The 18,315-nt window shown below is 33.5% G+C and overlaps 1 protein-coding gene across 1 annotated transcript; it reads left to right on the plus strand.

Moving 5' to 3' along the window:
- The first annotated feature begins 2,858 nt into the window (after positions 1–2,858).
- Positions 2,859–5,946, plus strand: LOC114731110 (leucine-rich repeat extensin-like protein 4). Its single transcript, XM_028918232.1, is given in 2 exon segments — positions 2,859–4,999; positions 5,001–5,946. Coding segments are annotated over 2 exon segments (2,298 nt in total). The 5' UTR covers positions 2,859–3,163; the 3' UTR covers positions 5,463–5,946.
- Positions 5,947–18,315: the final 12,369 nt, after the last annotated feature.

The following is an 18,315-nucleotide window of genomic DNA, read 5'->3' on the forward strand; positions in this document are numbered from 1 at the left end:
CATGTAAGTGTATTAAAATGTTTGTATGTGCAAGCATAACAAATACTACCTCGGGTTATATTTATAAGAGCTAGTTGACTAATTTGAAAAGATTAAAAAGAAAAGTTAAATTAATTATTTGAAATAAATAAGTATTTTTTTCTAAAATATCCTTACTAATTAAGAAGTGTATTGGCTAAAACTATTATTGTTATAAGGATTTATCTTGAAAAAAAATACATAAATATGAGAAACAAAGTGGACTGAGGTCTTATATTTAGGACTAAAATAAAAATCAAGCAAGATCTTATAATACCTAAGGTCCTAATTATAAAAGCCAATTGACTAGAACTATCATTGTTAGAAGTGCTACTTTAGAAAAAAATATATAAATATAAGAGACAAAGTGGATTGAAGTCTTATATTTAGAACCAAAATAAAAGTCAAACAATGTCTTATATTAAGGACCGAAGGTAGTATTAAGGACCGGAGGTAGTAATTATTTGTTATATCTGTATCTGATTATCAATAATATGATGCGTTATTTGGTTAAAAAAGCAAAAAAAAACACTAGTAGGGGGGTGTATATGAAGTTTAGGTTAAAGCATTCAAGAAATATATTCGGGCGTGCCAAAGTACCGATTCATGCAAATAAAAGAAGACATTATTAAAGTCATGTATGCTCCTTTAGGTTAAAAAAAAAAATTTAAAGTTTGAAGGAGATTTCTGATGAAGCAACGAGGAGCAATAAAATATTAAATAGTCCCTCACAGCATTATCAATATGGCATAAAGTGATTACTAGACCTAATAGTGGTCAAAACTCAAAACAAAAAAGATCAATTAAAAAAAAGAAAAATCTATAAAATGGAAGTACTTTTGATTCCAGGTAAATTGCACTATAGCACTACTCATCCACCTAACCAAAACCACTTTTTCAAATTCACCTATGTTGCCTACCACATCTCTATTTATTTGTTCTAAAACTCACTCTCCACTCTTTCACAAATTTTAATTTAAATAATATCACTTTCCCCATCAATTTAAATAATTTTAATTAAATTTTTTTAACAAGTAAGAAAAATACCATTTTAAAAAAGAGGCATATTAAACTATTAATATTTAAATTGAGTAATACACCTTTCACATTTTTTCTATGATACAATTATCTGTGTATCAGAAAATATGCACACAAAAAGTAATATATGTCATGACTTTATTATTATGGTAATTATCATTTATTAATTAAAGAACTTTGCCTAAGGAAGAATAATTTTGAAAGGTAAAAAAGTAATTCAAATTTTAGATTAAGAAATTTTATATAAGGAAGAGAACAATTTTTTTTTCCCAAAGACATATGATTATACTTTCCTTAAGAAAAAGAAATTCCCGGTGCATTCTATATTACACTTTGCGCTGGAGCCAAAGGATAAGTGCGTTTTAACGGTCATTACGGAATTTAAATTGGGCTGAGGGTGAGTTGGTCATTTAAGACGAAATAAAAAGGTAAGCACAAAGGAGGGAAATGAGGATGCGGTGCGCGTTGACGCTCATGCGTATGCGGTGCACTACAATGCCGAGCGGAAGCGGTGGGGCCCCCACATAAGCGCCGACGATCCAGCCGGGCAAGACGTGACGCGTGGGTCCCAATCAAAGCACTCTCGCTTCCCAATCTCTTTCCAAAACGGACGTTCTCGTTTGTCTGAGGAGTTTCATGGTGGGCCCCATCTACGCGCCCGCTGGCTGACCTGGCATCATCGGTGACGCGGACGCGCAGCACCGAAGCGCCTGGGGTTTGGAAATTTTGGGAATGTGATCTAAAATTGTCGTTTCCATGTTGGTTCTGATTTAAACGACGATGAGACGAGGAAACGCACACCTCTAGTCCTCCTTCCAATTCCCAATCCAACAAAAACCTGCAGTACATCAGAAAAAAACGACCCACAGTTTAAGCAATTATCTTTATTATAATAATAAATAATACTCCATCCGTTCTTTATTATAAGAGAAATTTGATGTTTATGACATGTTCTCATATATAAGAAACACTTAAAAGTTGTCTCTATTTTTTGTATTGATTTCCTGTTTTACCCCTATTTATTTTGTCTCCAACTCATACTCTCTTCCTCCCACTTCTCTTTTTTTTAATAATTTAATTATTCTCTCTCATACTCTCTCTCCTTATTAATGGGGGCATTGTTGGAAAAAATATTATACTTTTTACACATTAATTGTCTTCAACTAATTTTAACTGTTTTTTTTTATCAACGTAATTTAGTTATTTATCTCTTATAATAAGGAACCGAGAGAGTAATAACCAACATTTCCTCATCGCCCGTATCTGCCAGCTTCTTAACTACGTCTGTTTCAAACTTTTAACAAGTAGAAATTTAAATTATGCAAGATAAGATTAATTAATTCATTGTATTTTTAATTTTTAAATAAACTGTGTAATAAGCAGCTGGTGTAACTGGTTTAGCCGGTCAACCCGCCGAAATTCTTCACCATTGAGGCATGGATTTGTCCATATATTTTACAATCATGCTAACAGCTTTCTTTGTATTTTTTTAAATAAAAAATGATGAGTAATGTCAATCCAATGAGGTTGTTCCAAGCTGCAAAAATGATTTAAAAAATTGTAAGTCATAATTGAGAATTATTATTTCATTAATAAATAAAAAAAATTCGAGTGAGCGTGGTTCCGCGTCCATGAATTTATCCAAGCGTGTTAAGGCCAAAAGAAACTCAAATGTAAACACTCACGGAAAAAAAAAAGATTAAAGAAAAACTAATAATTAATTCAGTCAAGGAATTAAATTAAAAAAAAAAAAGAAGAGAGAGAGAATACAGTGGGCTTTTGTTGAGGGTTGAGCTGTGAGTTAGCTGTCGTGGGATGAATTATTTCTGGCCCACCCTCGTTGCCTTCACTCATTCATAAGCTCACACAGCTCCAAAATCCCTAGAACAAGCCCTCCGCTTTCTTCCTCCTCCTCCATCCCAATCTCTCTCTCCCTCCCCTTCTCTCTCCTTCTCCACCTGCATTCTCCTCAGATCTCAAGGTGGACGTTTCTGTAAAACCTACTTTCAGTCTCGCCTGAGAATAACAGAGATATTGAGGGAGTGTTGTAGTTGAAGAGAGCTTGATCGATAGTGTGGCATTTGGTTTCTCGTATGCCTCATGTGAGATGAAGAGGAAGGTCTATTTCCCTCTTCTCATTGCCTTCTTCTTAGGCACACTTTCTCTCTGTGTCTCCGCCGATGTTCCCATTACCAGCCATGGAGCTCTCACTGATGCTGAGGCCATGTATATCAGGCAACGTCAGCTTCTTTACTACAGAGACGAGTTCGGCGACAGGGGAGAACACGTCACTGTCGATCCTTCTCTGGTTTTCGAGAACAATCGCATAAAAAATGCTTATATGGCTTTACAAGCTTGGAAGCAAGCCATTCTTTCCGATCCGAACAATTGTACGCTCAATTGGGTTGGAGCAAATGTCTGTGACTATAGCAACGTTTTCTGTGCTCCGGCGATTGACAACCCGAAGGTTCGTACTGTTGCTGGCATTGATCTCAACCACTGCGACATTGCTGGGTACTTGCCGGAAGAGCTTGGACTACTCGCGGATCTTGCTCTCCTCCACATCAACACCAACAGGTTCTGTGGTACTGTTCCTCACAAGTTTGATAGACTGAAGCTCCTGTTTGAACTGGATCTCAGCAACAATAGGTTCGCTGGGAAGTTCCCCACGGTGGTTCTGAGGCTTCCCGCTCTCAAGTTCTTGGATCTGAGATTCAATGAATTTGAAGGGACAGTGCCTAGAGAGCTTTTTGATAAGGATCTGGACGCTATCTTTATAAACAACAATCGGTTTGTGTTCGATCTTCCCGACAATTTCGGCAACTCTCCGGTGTCGGTCATTGTCGTAGCCAACAACAAGTTCCATGGCTGTCTCCCAGCGAGCTTGGGCAACATGACAAACCTTAATGAGATCATTCTGTTGAATAATGCCCTCCGTTCATGCTTGCCTTCAGAGATTGGGTTACTGAAGAACTTGACAGTGTTCGATGTGAGCTTCAATCAGCTCTTGGGTCCCTTGCCAGATACCATCGGAGGCATGGTGAGCCTTGAGCAGTTGAATGTAGCTCACAATTTGCTTTCTGGGAAAATTCCAGGGAGCATTTGTATGCTGCCAAACCTGCAGAACTTCACATATTCATATAACTTCTTCACTGGTGAGCCCCCGTCGTGCCTCAGTTTGCCGTCGTTCGATGATCGGAGAAACTGCTTGCCGGCGAGGCCATTACAGAGGTCAGCCGCACAATGCAAAGCTTTCTTATCAAGGCCTGTTGACTGTAACTCGTTTAAATGTAAGCCATTTGTTCCATCGGTTCCTCCGCCTCCCAACCCTTCCCCTCCGATACCGGTACCTTCCCCACCACCCGTTGTCGTCCCTTCACCTCCTCCCTCACCAGTATTTGTTCCACACTCTCCGCCTCCACCTTCCCCGCCACCTCCAGTATATTCGCCCCCACCGCCTCCTCCGTCGCCACCTCCGCCAGTCTACTCACCACCACCTCCTCCGCCAGTCTACTCTCCACCACCTCCTCCGCCTTCACCACCCCCACCGTCACCTCCCCCACCTTCACCTCCTCCGCCAGTCTATTCTCCACCGCCGCCGCCACCGTCACCTCCACCTCCCTCACCACCCCCGCCAGTCTATTCACCACCACCACCACCACCGTCCCCGCCGCCACCTTCACCTCCACCTCCTTCTCCATCCCCGCCACCACCTTCACCTCCCCCTCCATCTCCTCCACCACCTTCACCTACTCCAACGCCACCATACTGCGTCCGTTCTCCACCGCCACCGCCACCAAATTCACCACCACCACCACCACCGTCTCCTGTATTCTACCCTCCACCGACATACAGCTCGCCTCCGCCACCTCATCACTCACCTCCGCCACCTCCCCACTCTCCTCCACCTCCTCCTCACTCACCTCCGCCGCCTATTTATCCCTATTTATACACCACCACCTCCTCCAGTCTATTCTCCTCCTCCCCCTGTCCATTCACCACCCCCACCATCTCCCCCACCGTGTATAGAACCACCACCACCTCCACCACCTTGTGAAGAGCATCAACCGCCGCCACCTTCCCCCACACCTTATTTACCACCTCCCTCCCCATCTCCCCCTCCACCACCAGCTCCTGTTCACTACAGTTCTCCACCGCCGCCACCTGTTCAGTACAATTCGCCGCCGCCGCCCCCGCCCGCAGTTCACTATGGTTCTCCCCCACCACCAGTGTACCATTCTCCTCCACCGCCATCACCGCCTCCCTGTGAAGAATCTCCGCCTGCCCCGTCCCCACCTCCACCGGTCACGTACGGAAACCCTCCACCTGCTCCTGTATATGAAGGGCCTTTGCCACCTGTCTTCGGAGTCTCTTACGCATCTCCACCTCCACCACCCTTCTATTGATTCTTTTGAGAACTTTTCTCCTCTATCCTTCCTTCCATAAAAAAAATTCAGACATTGTCGGCAATATCTTTTATACCCTCTTCCTGTACTTCATCGACTCTGTTCTCTATCACAACGCGACTCTCGTCGCTCATGGAGGAAAAATAAACAAAGTGAGAATGGTTTGTACAACACTGAGTTAGTCATAGTCTCCAGTATTGTTCTTGTTTGGATGCCATCAATAGTCAGTCATAAAAGGACGCACAGAGAAGAGGTCAGAGTAGTTAATGAGTGAGGTATGAGGAGAAAGTCTCTCTATATTGATTTGAATTGTTATGAACGAGTTGTGAAATAAAAAAAATTGCAGAGAAAAAGAGTAGGTTGCATAGGGATGAAATGGAGACCATAATTTCAGGGCTGCAAAGACGGTAGCACTTTCTGCTGCTGCATCTTGTTTGTGGGTTTATTGTTAATGTCTCTTATAATTATACTTTTACTTTTGTTTCTTTTGTTTTTCGAATTTATAGTATAATTATGAACATTTACTTGTATTGATTCTCCGAATTCATATCATTCCCTTTTCTGATCTGTCTCAGTCTGTTTCTGCTAATTGAGTGATGTAGTTGTGAGTCCATCAATCCTTTTCTTTGAGGAATTGAACATGGCTGGTTGCTTGTAATTTTCGGTATGATAAATACAGGCACAAGAGCAGGATATGTTCAATTGTTCATCCATCTGCATTCACTTTTGCAAAGATCTGTTTTCTAAATTATCTATTCCCTTGCTTGCAAATGAAACTTAAATAAGAAAAGGGTGTATAATCATCATGAGAATTGAGATGTCTTTATTATGTTCTGAATAATTAGCCTGGGCCTGCAATAATGTTGTCGAATATATTATGGTTGAGGTTTGAAAATGGTGCTCATTCTTGAAACAAGATCGAGAGGCCACAACCAGAGAGTTTTCATTTCAGGTCCCCCATATCCAGTTGGTTCAGGGTGGGACCTAAATGGCCGGCTCAAGAATCATTCATTAAGGAGGGCCTGCAAGATTAAATATTCCTTATGAAGTTTCTTTCATTTGATTTAATATTTGTTTTGAGATCACTCTCCCCCATGTGCAAGCTTATCTTTTGAGATTTGAATTCAAATCTGTTTACCTGGCGCTATCTATTCCCTTTCCCCATTGGGATTATGAACAACTTCATACTGTTATGCTTGTGAGACGAAGCTTAAAACTTCACATTATTGCCTCTTTTCTTTCTGCTTTTTCACAGCACGATTTCACGGCCATTTTTGCTCCTTTCAATACTCTGCTTCCCTTGAGCATTGGTCACAGACTAGTCTCAATGGACCATCCACTTCCTGCTGGTTCTCGGTAGTCAACGAAACTCCTCATAGCTTAAAAGAAATTTTAGCCCAATTAGGGTTCTTTGTCCAAGGCACCGTTTGGGTGACACCCCAAATCATGGTTTGGGTGATAAGTCACCCAAACACCCACCCAATTTGCACAAACCATGGTTTTGGGCCAAAACTATGGTTTTGGAAAAAGCAAATTTTTTTTTGGAGAAAAAAGGAAGAGTGTGAGAGCTTATAGGATATGTATCTTGTTATTTTTTTTATAAACATATTTAATCTTATATTTTATAAATATATATACATATTAATTATTTATTAATTATATTATTTTATGTATTATTAATTATGTTAATAAAAAATATATTATTAACAATTTTATTCCTTCAAATTAAAATATATCAAAAAATCTATTTTTTCTGTAATTATCATATTAACTTATGTCTTTTTTTTTAGTAATTTGTATATATAAAAAATGCTTCTGATAACAACTATCTAAACACTCTCACTTCTCAAAATCATTTTTTCATAAAATCTATTCTTTTCAGAATCTATTTTCCAAAATCACTTTTCCAAACTACAGTTTGGTTTGCGTGTTCTCCAGTTTCATGAAGCTTCTGGTTCCCAGTCGGTGAGAGTAACGTGGGTCGCACAGATTGGTGTATTAGGCGTCCCAATTGTGGTTCTTGTTAAAAAAAAAAAAAAAATCGTCGTGGGTTCATGTAAGGCGAGTGCGATTTTATTATATACACGCACACATCTAAGGTGAATCCATTAGTGCTAAAACCTAAAAAATTTTATATTGGTAACCTTAATACTATAATACTACATCCTATTCTTAATACAAGATTTACTATCTTGGATCTTATATTAAGGAAAGCAAGTTGTATGTCATTTTGAATGGGCTTACGGAAATTTAGTAGTCAAGTGTCTAATCTTGTGGATGAATTAACTAATATAATATGAAATTACACCAAGCCACCGTTCCAATCAATTAAATTCACCCACACATTACGTAAAAGTAAAAGAGAGAGCAAAAAGAGGGGAAAGTAAGTGCCTTCCACTTGTCGTTTTCTACCCCTCTTCTTCATGAATGGAAAATGGGAAAAGATGCAAAGCAAGGCATAAACCACCACGAAAAAGGGACAGTGACCTTAATGAATTGGGCCCTCCATGTATACAACATTCACGTGGCATGTAATGGCAACCCTCCTCTTCTCTCTCTCTCTCTCTCTATATATATATATATATATATATATATATATTGTATATGTGAGGTTAATAAGTTGGTTGACTTGTTGGATTACCTCAACAAGGACATTACTATCATTTAATTAGGGTCTCGAGGGACAGCCTGGGATTAGGTCAAGCGTATTGATGGCATTTCACAAAAGCGGTGTTTGTGAATTGTGATATCGACCTCTTCCCCACACATATTAAAAAAAAAAAAAAAGGAACAGACAAGTCTCTATTTCAAGATAAGGGAACACAATGCCCATTTAAAATTCAAAATATCAACAAAAAAAGTGGAAAAAAAAAATTAACTCACATTACATTAACCTCTTTCGCCTTTAAAAAGATTCCCCTCTCCATCATTGTAAATCTTCTCACACAAACATTATACTTTTCGCCTTGTTTGGTTCTTATTGCAATTTCATTAGTTAAATTAAATGATTCCCACATACAGTGTGTCCCAACAGGTTTTGGTTTGAATGCGACCTTACCCTCCAAAAAAGGCAAACCCACATACATATTCCATACCCTAAATTATTGATCCTGGCCTAACAGTTCGAAAAGCATTATATTTTTTTGTACCAAAAAGAAAAAGCATTAGTTTTATGTACTCCTATTGTTCTTTTACATAAGAACCTTTTAAAAAATTTGTCTTTGATCCTTTCTTTCCATAACACTCCATTTAATTTTTTTTTTCCAAAGAAAAAAAGGCCCTCGTGAATTAATGAGGAAATGGGTATACAGTGATGAGGTAGAAAGAAATTACCCCATAATTTTAAAGTTAATTCTAAAAAAACCATACAAAGTTTTCTCGAAATTACTTTTATTTCTTAATAGATTGTTGACAAATTTACTATTACTACATAAATTAACTAAATTCCTTTTTTTTTTTCGTGAAATGGTTAAATTCTATATATAAACGGATGAAATGTATTACCAACTCTAAAATGAGTCATGAATAATATTGTCAATTACTCAAACTTCATGCAACATGCAATTAGTTTGAGTTTAAAACAATAATGGGGAATTGTCTTATTTTGGGATCGATCAACATCTTCAATGAATTATAGATAAGCTGTTGAGCAGAGAAGTTGATTGTAAGAAATTATTATTGTTATTATGATTATTAGAGATCTTGGTGATCCAATTAATAATGGCGACGAAGATGCAAAAGGCTCTACACCGCAGGCTATAGAGTCTGTAGTGCCAACAAATTTACTATTTATGGTAGACTTAATCATAAGGATATTTGAAGAAAAGCACAAAATGGCATGGCACATCCCCCATCCGCTTTAAGCTACTTTAATTAACTTATCAGAATTAAAAAATAATAATTAATTTATTAAATTTGTTTTAAATTGAAAATTTTTCTTCAATTTTACCTTTATTAAATGAAGTTGTGAAGCATTAAAAAAATATAAAAAGTTACTACATTTAAGCATTAATTACAAGAACAAAATTCACAAATAGGCACTAATTACTTTCTAAGTAACTTATATTTTGGTTAGTGTAATTCAGAGTATGCTCAAGTTGAATTTTATTATAAATTTAATGTTTTTAATTATTTTTATTGATACATACTATGAATTAATGAAAAATGATTTATATTTAGGATTAGAGAAAGTATAATTATTAGTTTTAAGGTGAGGCTTTTGTATATCATGTGAGCCATCTTTTTCCAAGTTTGCATGTTTTTTAGCAAATCTAATAATCGAGCATAAATGAAAAGGAAGCATAATTGTCAGTGTTTTAAACGCAGCAGCAACTCACAAAGAAGGAGGAGGAGAAGAAGAAAATGAAAAGGACAATTATGAGACTCAGCCAAATTTGCTTGAATTGATGGGGTCCAAAAGAGAATGGCACAATTCAGCTTGCTTTCTTTGTTTGCCAGAAAAACTGAAAATGATGTCTCTATATATGCATATTGCAATATCATTAACGAAAATGATGTTCTTGAAAATACCAAACACACCAACAAAAACCCAGAAATTGATGTTTTGGATTTTGATTTTGCATCTTACCCTCTTCAAATTTCAATCTCACTCACTCACTTCAAAGCCGTTATGTGTATGAAGCAAATCTTTTTAATTTATCGGGTCATTTTTTATCCTTATATATTTGGATTATCTTGACTTGGTACTATCTCTGATCCTAAATATAATAGCTAATCGACTAATTTAAGTATATTAAAGAAATAAGTTAAGCTAGTTATTTATAATAAATAGGTGTTATTTTTTCTAAAATATCCTTGCTAATTAAGTGTATTGGTTATAACTATCATAATTAGAAAGACTATCTTAGAAAAAAAACATAAATATAAGAGATAAAATAGATTGAGGTACTCCTCCAATTCTTAATATAGGACCCAATTATTGAGTTGGTTTTGATCCTAAATATAAGACTCATTTCTCATATTTATCAATTTTCTCTAAATTACCCCTATAGATACTCCCTCAACTATAATTAAGTAGAAGAAGGAGATGGGTATTAAGAAAGATGATTATGGTATTTTAGGAAAAACGTGTCACATTTTTTATAATTAACTAACTTACCTAACTTCCTTAATCTAATCAAATTAGTTAAATGGGTCTTATATTAAAGACCGGAAGAGTATTATATTTAGGATTAAAATAAACTTTAAATAAATTCTTATATTAAGAACCGGAAGTAATATCGTATTTTTAAGAGGATTTTACCCGTCAAAGAACGTTTATGTTGTACAATAATGATGGTAATACACTAAGTTTGTACTTTATATATAGGGAGATTGAAATCTCCATCTGTTGAAAAGCAGAAGCACTTATTATTATATATATTATGCGAATTACTTTTATATTTTCATAGTGGGATTGATTGAATTATAAACTTATATAAAAAAAAAAAGTGAAACATGACATCAACTGAAACCGTTAGAACCGAGTGTCTTAACAAGGTGCATGGTTCTGTCTGGCCCACTCAATTATAAATGATGGGCTTACTTTTAAGCCCATAACAAAGTCCTCTTGAGGTTTTTCTTTTCTTCCAGCATTATTGTGCATTTAAGTTTGAGAATTTACCCCAAAAAAATTGAGAAGATGTGTTATCAGTAAGCCAATAATAGCATAGCATCCTCTAGAGGCTTTTCTTTTCTTCTATTAGGTAGTTAAAATTTGAAATTGATGTTGCGGGGAGAAAAATTAAAACTGAGGAGACATGTGATTGGTCTAATGGGTTCAATCCATGTGAGAAACAATTTTCATTTTTTTTCAAAGTTTTAAAGGGTATTTTTGTCTTAAAAGTGTTGTATAAAGGTAATTGTTACCCTACACTTCCATTCATGGGGTGATTATGAAAGCTTAAAAAAAAAATCACTTTTACACTTAATATTATCTTGTACTTGTATAACATAAAATCGCTTAAAATAAATAAAATTTTAGGACAACGTAAATTCTAGTGTTCAAAAAACAGAGCAATTTGTTCCTATTATTAATTAAGAACGTATTTGGATAAAATCAAATTACAGTTTTAGAAGTAATTTTACGAAATTTAAAATAAATATATGAGAAGAGTTTTGTTTCTACTTATATAAAAGCATTTTTTAAAGTGCTTCTAGGCGATCGAATAGGGTGGGAACCACAAATGAAAGTTTAGGGTACTAATTAGTGTTTTAAACTTCTATTAGAGCACAGGGCACATATTAGAACAAAAATATACAGGGCATATAAATATTCTTTAAGCCTTTTAAAATATCAAACAACTTTTGGGCCCCACATTTTTTTAAGCCTATATTAAATGAATTTGTGAAGCATAAAAAATATAAAAAGTTACTACATTTAAGCATTAATTACAAGAACAAAATTCACAAATAGGCACTAATTACTTCCTAAGTAATTTATATTTTGGATCAAGTCAATTTTCTAAGTGATATTTTTAGTGTAATTCAGAGTATCCTCAAGTTGAATTTTATTATAAATTTAATGTTTTTAATTATTTTTATTGATACATACTATGAATTAATGAAAAATGATTTATATTTAGGATTAGAGAAAGTATAATTATTAGTTTTAAGGTGAGGCTTTTGTATATCATGTGAGCCATCTTTTTCCAAGTTTGCATGTTTTTTAGCAAATCCAATAATTGAGCATGAATGAAAAGGAAGCATAATTGTCAGTGTTTTAAACGCGGCAACTTCTTACAAAGAAGGAGAAGAGGAAGAAGAAAATGAAAAGGACCATTATGAGACTCAGCCAAATTTGCTTGAATTGATGGGGTCCAAAAGAGAATGGCACAATTCAGCTTGCTTTCTTTGTTTGCCAGAAAAACTGAAAATGATGTCTCTATATATGCATATTGCAATATCATTAACGAAAATGATGTTCTTGAAAATACCAAACACACCAACAAAAACCCAGAAATTGATGTTTTGGATTTTTATTTTACATCTTACCCTTCTCAAATTCCAATCTCACTCACTCACTTCAAAGCCGTTATGTGTATAAAGCAAATCTTTTTAATTTATCGGGTCATTTTTTATCCTTGTTTGAATTATTTTGATTTAGTACTACCTCTAATCCTAAATATAATAGCTAATTGAATAATTTGAGTAAATTAAAAAAAAGTTAAGTTAGTTATTTGTAATAAATAGGTATTGTCTTTCTTAAAATATCCTTGCTAATTAAATGTATTAGTTATAACTATCGTTATTAGAATTTAATTGATTGGATTGAGGTCTTATATTTATGATCAAAATAAACTTTAAATAAAGTCTTATATTAAAAACCGGAGGTAATATCATATTTTTAAGAGGATTTTACTCATCAAAGAACTTTTATGTTGTACAATGATGATGGTTATACACTAAGTTTATACTTTATATATAGGGAGATTGAAATCTCCATCTCTTGAAAAGCAGAAGCACTTATTATTATTATTATTATTATTATTATATTATGTGAATTACTTTATATTTTCATAGTGGATTGATTGAATTATAAACTTAAAAAAAAAAAGTGAAAAATGACATCAACCCAAACCGTTAGAACCAAGTGTCTTAAACAAGGTGCATGGTTCTGTCTGGCCCACTCAATTATAAATGATGGGCTTACTTTTAAGCCCATAACAAAGTCCTCTTGAGGTTTTTCTTTTCTTCTAGCATTATTATGCATTTAAGTTTGAGAATTTACCCCCAAAAAAATTGAGAAGATGTGTTATCAGTAACTCAATAATAGTATAACATCCTCTAGAGGATTTTCTTTTCTTCTATTAGGTAGTTAAAATTTAAAATTGATGTTATGAGGAGAAAAAATTTTCATTTTTTTTTAAGGTTTTAAAGGGTATTTTTGTCTTAAAAGTGTTGTATAAAGGTAATTGTTACCCTACACTTCCATTTATGGGGTGGTTGTGAAAGCTTAAAAAAAATCACTTTTACACTTCATATTATCTTGTACTTGTATAACATAAAATCGCTTTAAATAAATAAAATTTTAGGACAACATAAATTCTAAGTGTTCAAAAAAAAAAGAGAGCAATTTGTTCTTATTATTAATTAAAGATGTGTTTGAATAAAAATCAAATCATAGTTTTATAAATAATTTTATGAAGTTTGAAATAAGTATATGAAAAGAATTTTATCTTGACTTGTATGAAAGCATTTTTTAAAGTGCTTCTAGACTGTTGAATAGGGTGGAACCCACGAATGAAAGTTTAGGGTACTAATTAGTGTTTAAAACTTTTATTAAAGCAGAGGGCACATTTTGCATTCTTTTTCAAAATATTGGGAACCATATTAGAACAAAAGTACACAGGGCATATAAATATTCTTTAAGCCTTTTTAAATATCAAACAACTTTTGGGCCCCACATTTTTTTTGACCTTGATTTTGGGACCCACATTGAATCCTATTAATTCTGATTGAATTGGATTAGACCACACAAGTGTGAATCTTTACTAACAGTAACAACATTTAGTAATGGGTTTTTAAACTGTGCAAACAAATTTCAAGACTTTGTTTTTACTTCAACTCGCATCAAAGAGTGAAATCACTTTATATACGCGTGTGTGTGTATGTAAAACTGATAACAAATTACAATATTTAGGATTTATAAAGATTAGGATTTACATCTCACACGGAACAAGGAAGTACAAATTCAAGATCCGAGGCAGATGTGAATAAATATAAGAGAGAGAGGCATTAGGTGGCAGAGAGAACAAAGAAGATTGCGCATGTTACGCATTTCGGCTCAGAAAAAGTGAAATGGTCCAATTACTTCCACCATGAAAACTGTAACCCAAATATTTTGGGAACCGAGGCTCCCTTGATTGACGACTTTTCTATTTCAACCTTCACTCTATTATTTGTTTATTTGGCCCCCATCTTCAGATCCACATCAAAATTTTCTTAAAATCCTGAAACAAACGCAGTGTTTTGATAAATATAGATTTTTTTAAAAAAAAAAATAAAGGATTTCCTCTCTCTTATTAGGTCAAGTTAGATGGAAGTGCTTCGGTTGATCATAAATGATACTTTTCTGATTATATTTATATTATATTTATAAGAGAGAGAAGATATTTTTTAATCTTATTTATAGGTACTAAGAAATTTTTTTTATATGTAATTTTACCTCCCATTTATGACTGTGTTAACTTTGTTTATATAAGGTATTACTCCGTCTCTTGTTATAAGATCTTTTTAACTAAATTACGCTGTTTAAGAAAATAGTTAAAATTAGTTAAAAGAAATTAATATGTAGCAAATGTAGTTTTTTTCCAAATATACCCCTATATATAAATAGATAAATGTGATAGAGTAATAGTGAGATAAATGAAAAAAGAGAATGTATTTAATATATTAAATTAGGGGTAAAATAGGTAATACTGCATTAAATGCTCAGACAAATTCAAAGAGAATCTTATAAAAAGGGACAAACCCATTGAAAAAAATTGGATCTTATAATAAGAGGCGGAGGGAGTATAATGTATATTAAATAAGGATAAAGTTGAAAAGTTATTGAATTTTAAATAAGAGTTAATGGAGTTTAAAGTTTTTCTTGATCTATATAAAATATGTTAGAAGTGACTTATAAATAGAATGAGAGGAGTATAGGAAGGTCAAGACAATTGGCTAACGAGTTTCTGGAAAAAACTTCGGTATTTGTCCAACATCACTGCACAACTCTGTTAGCATGAAAAATGCAGTAAAGCCAATATCTCTAGAGAACATATAATTGATGATTATCTTGTTCATGTTTACAGAGAAGCTAATAAATATACTGATTGGCTAGCTTATTAGAATTATTCTATGAACTTTTCCTGTAGAATTCTTCTTTTCTTGATTTGACTATATGAATGGATCAAATTCGAATATTGTTGGGTCCGATTAAATGCAGCTCTTTCAAGAGCATTTTTTATATTCGTATGAGTTCGAATTCAAGATCTCATGCTTAAGTGGCAGCCAAGCCTTTTTAATATTGTTTTGTTTTTAAAACCTTGTTTTTGGCTTCTAATATCTCATCATCTTATAAAGGGTTGAGTCTAGAAGAGGAGTTAATTTCTCACAACACGCTGAATTAAAGTTTGAATCCTTATTAGAAGAGTGTTCATGTTTAGTACTTGATAATATCTCGAATATAATTACCTTCAATAAGAAGATACCTGTACTTAGTTTTAAAAAAAAAAGTCCTATCTTTTGTTCTCTTTTTACACAATTTTTGCTATAGCCTTGTTATCCAAAATTTTCTTTTCAAATTATCATTTTTTTAGAAAAATTAAAAAATATCATTTAAAAATTTTAGATTAAGAATTTCAGATTATAAATTAGATTTGATTAAAATTTTGTTATAGTAATTAATACATTATACTCCTCCGGTCCTAATTATAATACCCAATTGACTTATTTGAGGAGATTAAGGAAGGAAGTTAAGTTGGTTATTTATAATAAATAAGTGTTGTCGTTCCTAAAATATCCTTGCTAATTAAGTATATTGGCTAAAACTATCATTATTAGAAGGATTATCTTGGAAAAAAATGCATAAATATAATAGACAAAATGGATTAGGGTCTTATAATTAGGACCAAATAAAAAGTCAAATGGGGTCTTATAATAAAGACCGGAGGAGTACTTATCATTCCCATGAGCATCAAAGGGGACCATGTGTTGGGTCATATACTCTCTCTCTCTCTATATATATATATGCATATATATATGCATGTATATATGTATATATTCAATTCAATTATGGAAAAGGAAGCGCAGAAAGATCGAAGATGGAATGTGACATTGTGCGTGAAGTAATGAAAGTTTAAGCTTAGCAATCTTTTTGTGTTCTCATTTATCCAAAACTCAAATAAGACCTAAAAAATGCAAAATAAAAATGTGCACACAACGAGAGAGAGACTTATAAATCTTGGAATACCATAAACTCCCAAAGTGCCTGATAAAAGGAAAATATGCTTTCCGCCATGGTATGGACAGATTTGGTGACCATTCTTTGGAATCTTAAACCAAAACCAAAAAGGAAAAAAGGTTGACTTCCCTTCTCTCTATGACCATATGAATAATTTAGATGGCTATGTTTAATTAAAAATTACACTTGAATGATCTATATTTTCTCTCATTAATTGTACTCCAATTTTTCAATAAAAATAAAAATGAAAATTTTAAAATTTTCACCGAGGGTGGTTGAAGAATTCTTTTATCATTGGAAAAAAAAAATTACTACATTGCTATTTGACTTCAAGAGTGTTATGATACCTTGTTCTTTTAAAAGACATTTTGGGAGATTGTAGAAATCATTTCCAAATGGACTAAGTGATTTTCAATTCAAAATTTATCATTTTTAATTGAACTTCAATCATTTCTAATTCAATGTTCTTAACTGTAATTATTCCTTCTACGAAGGTCTCAGAGTGTCAATTCCCCATTTTTTTTCAATATTCCATTGTTTTTTTTAAATCAATAGAAAAGAAGACTAAAAATAATTTTATTTATTAATATTCACTACTATTATATATTATGTGGATCACAAAATTTTATTTCATTAAGTTTCGTTTTTATTTTTACTATTTTTATTTCTATAAAATCGCATAAATAATATGTAAAATATATAGTAATCATAAAAATATTAGTTTTGATTCCATTCAAATTTCAACGCAGTTATTTTAAATAAAAAGAACATATTAGTTTTTATTTTTACTATTAAACCAGATATCATTATTATCGAGCCCTATATGAAGGTAAATATGTCGACTTTAGTCTTTTGTATTTACAATATTTAAATTTTTATCCCTCAATTCTATGTAAAGAGAACATATTTTTTCTATTAAACCATGGAATATTGACATGCCAGATTAAATTCTTTAAACTGATTTTAAATAAGACGAATATATAGTCGGCCAACTTGGGTCTATACGAGCCATACAAAACTAGTCCCTCGTCTTCGTCCAATCTCTTCCCTTGTTTCATCTAAAGAACCACTTGATCGGAACTTTATTCTTCAAAGAGGCATACAAATCGTCCACGTTCCATTGTTTGGCATGCCATTTTATATTAATTGGTCAATTACTGGAAAGTTGGAATGATCTTATCATTGTCACGGAACGCGATCAATAAGAACCTAATATTAGGAATATATCTATGTGATCAACGTCCAAAAAAGAATATATCTATGTAATTAAAAAAGGATTAATACCATATTTAGTTCTTAAATTTATTTTTTTTGGTTTAGGATTTTTTTTTGAGCTATGTATAGGTATCTTTTTATTAGAAACAATCCTAGAAGCATTGTCTGATATCAAATGTAGGTATCTCTCCTAACAAGAATTGAAACATTAGTTTACTATGTTGTGAGAAATCAGCTTCTTCCGCTAAATCAACTATTTCATAAAATTTGATATCATTGATTTCGGTCCATGAAACAAACACTGTTTCAGGAGCCAGAATCTTTAGATAAACTAAAATAATGTCAAATTTTATAATTTAAAACCATTGGTTTTAAATTTGACAGGCCAAAATTAAAGCAAAATTAAATTTTCGGAGCTAAAAAAAGTATGAACCGTTAAAAAATTAAAAGAAATTTCCGAAAAAAGGACAAGTCGTTTTCTGAAAAGATCCGCTTCCATCAAATTCTTGCCAGTGATTTTGCCCTGCGCATCGCCGCCAATAACTTCGTATGGCCTGTATTGGAGCGTTGAGAACAAGCATATATGTGTGCATGTGGGCCTGCGTTTTATGCAAAACGACAACGACCTGGAGAGTTACGCACTATTCAGAGAAGCAAAAAATCAAATTTGCGTTGAGAGTTATAGTGGTG

Source organism: Neltuma alba, unplaced genomic scaffold (assembly GCF_004799145.2).
Source record: "Neltuma alba isolate B1F8T4 unplaced genomic scaffold, ASM479914v2 tig00012804_pilon, whole genome shotgun sequence".
Classification (NCBI taxonomy): domain Eukaryota; kingdom Viridiplantae; phylum Streptophyta; class Magnoliopsida; order Fabales; family Fabaceae; genus Neltuma; species Neltuma alba.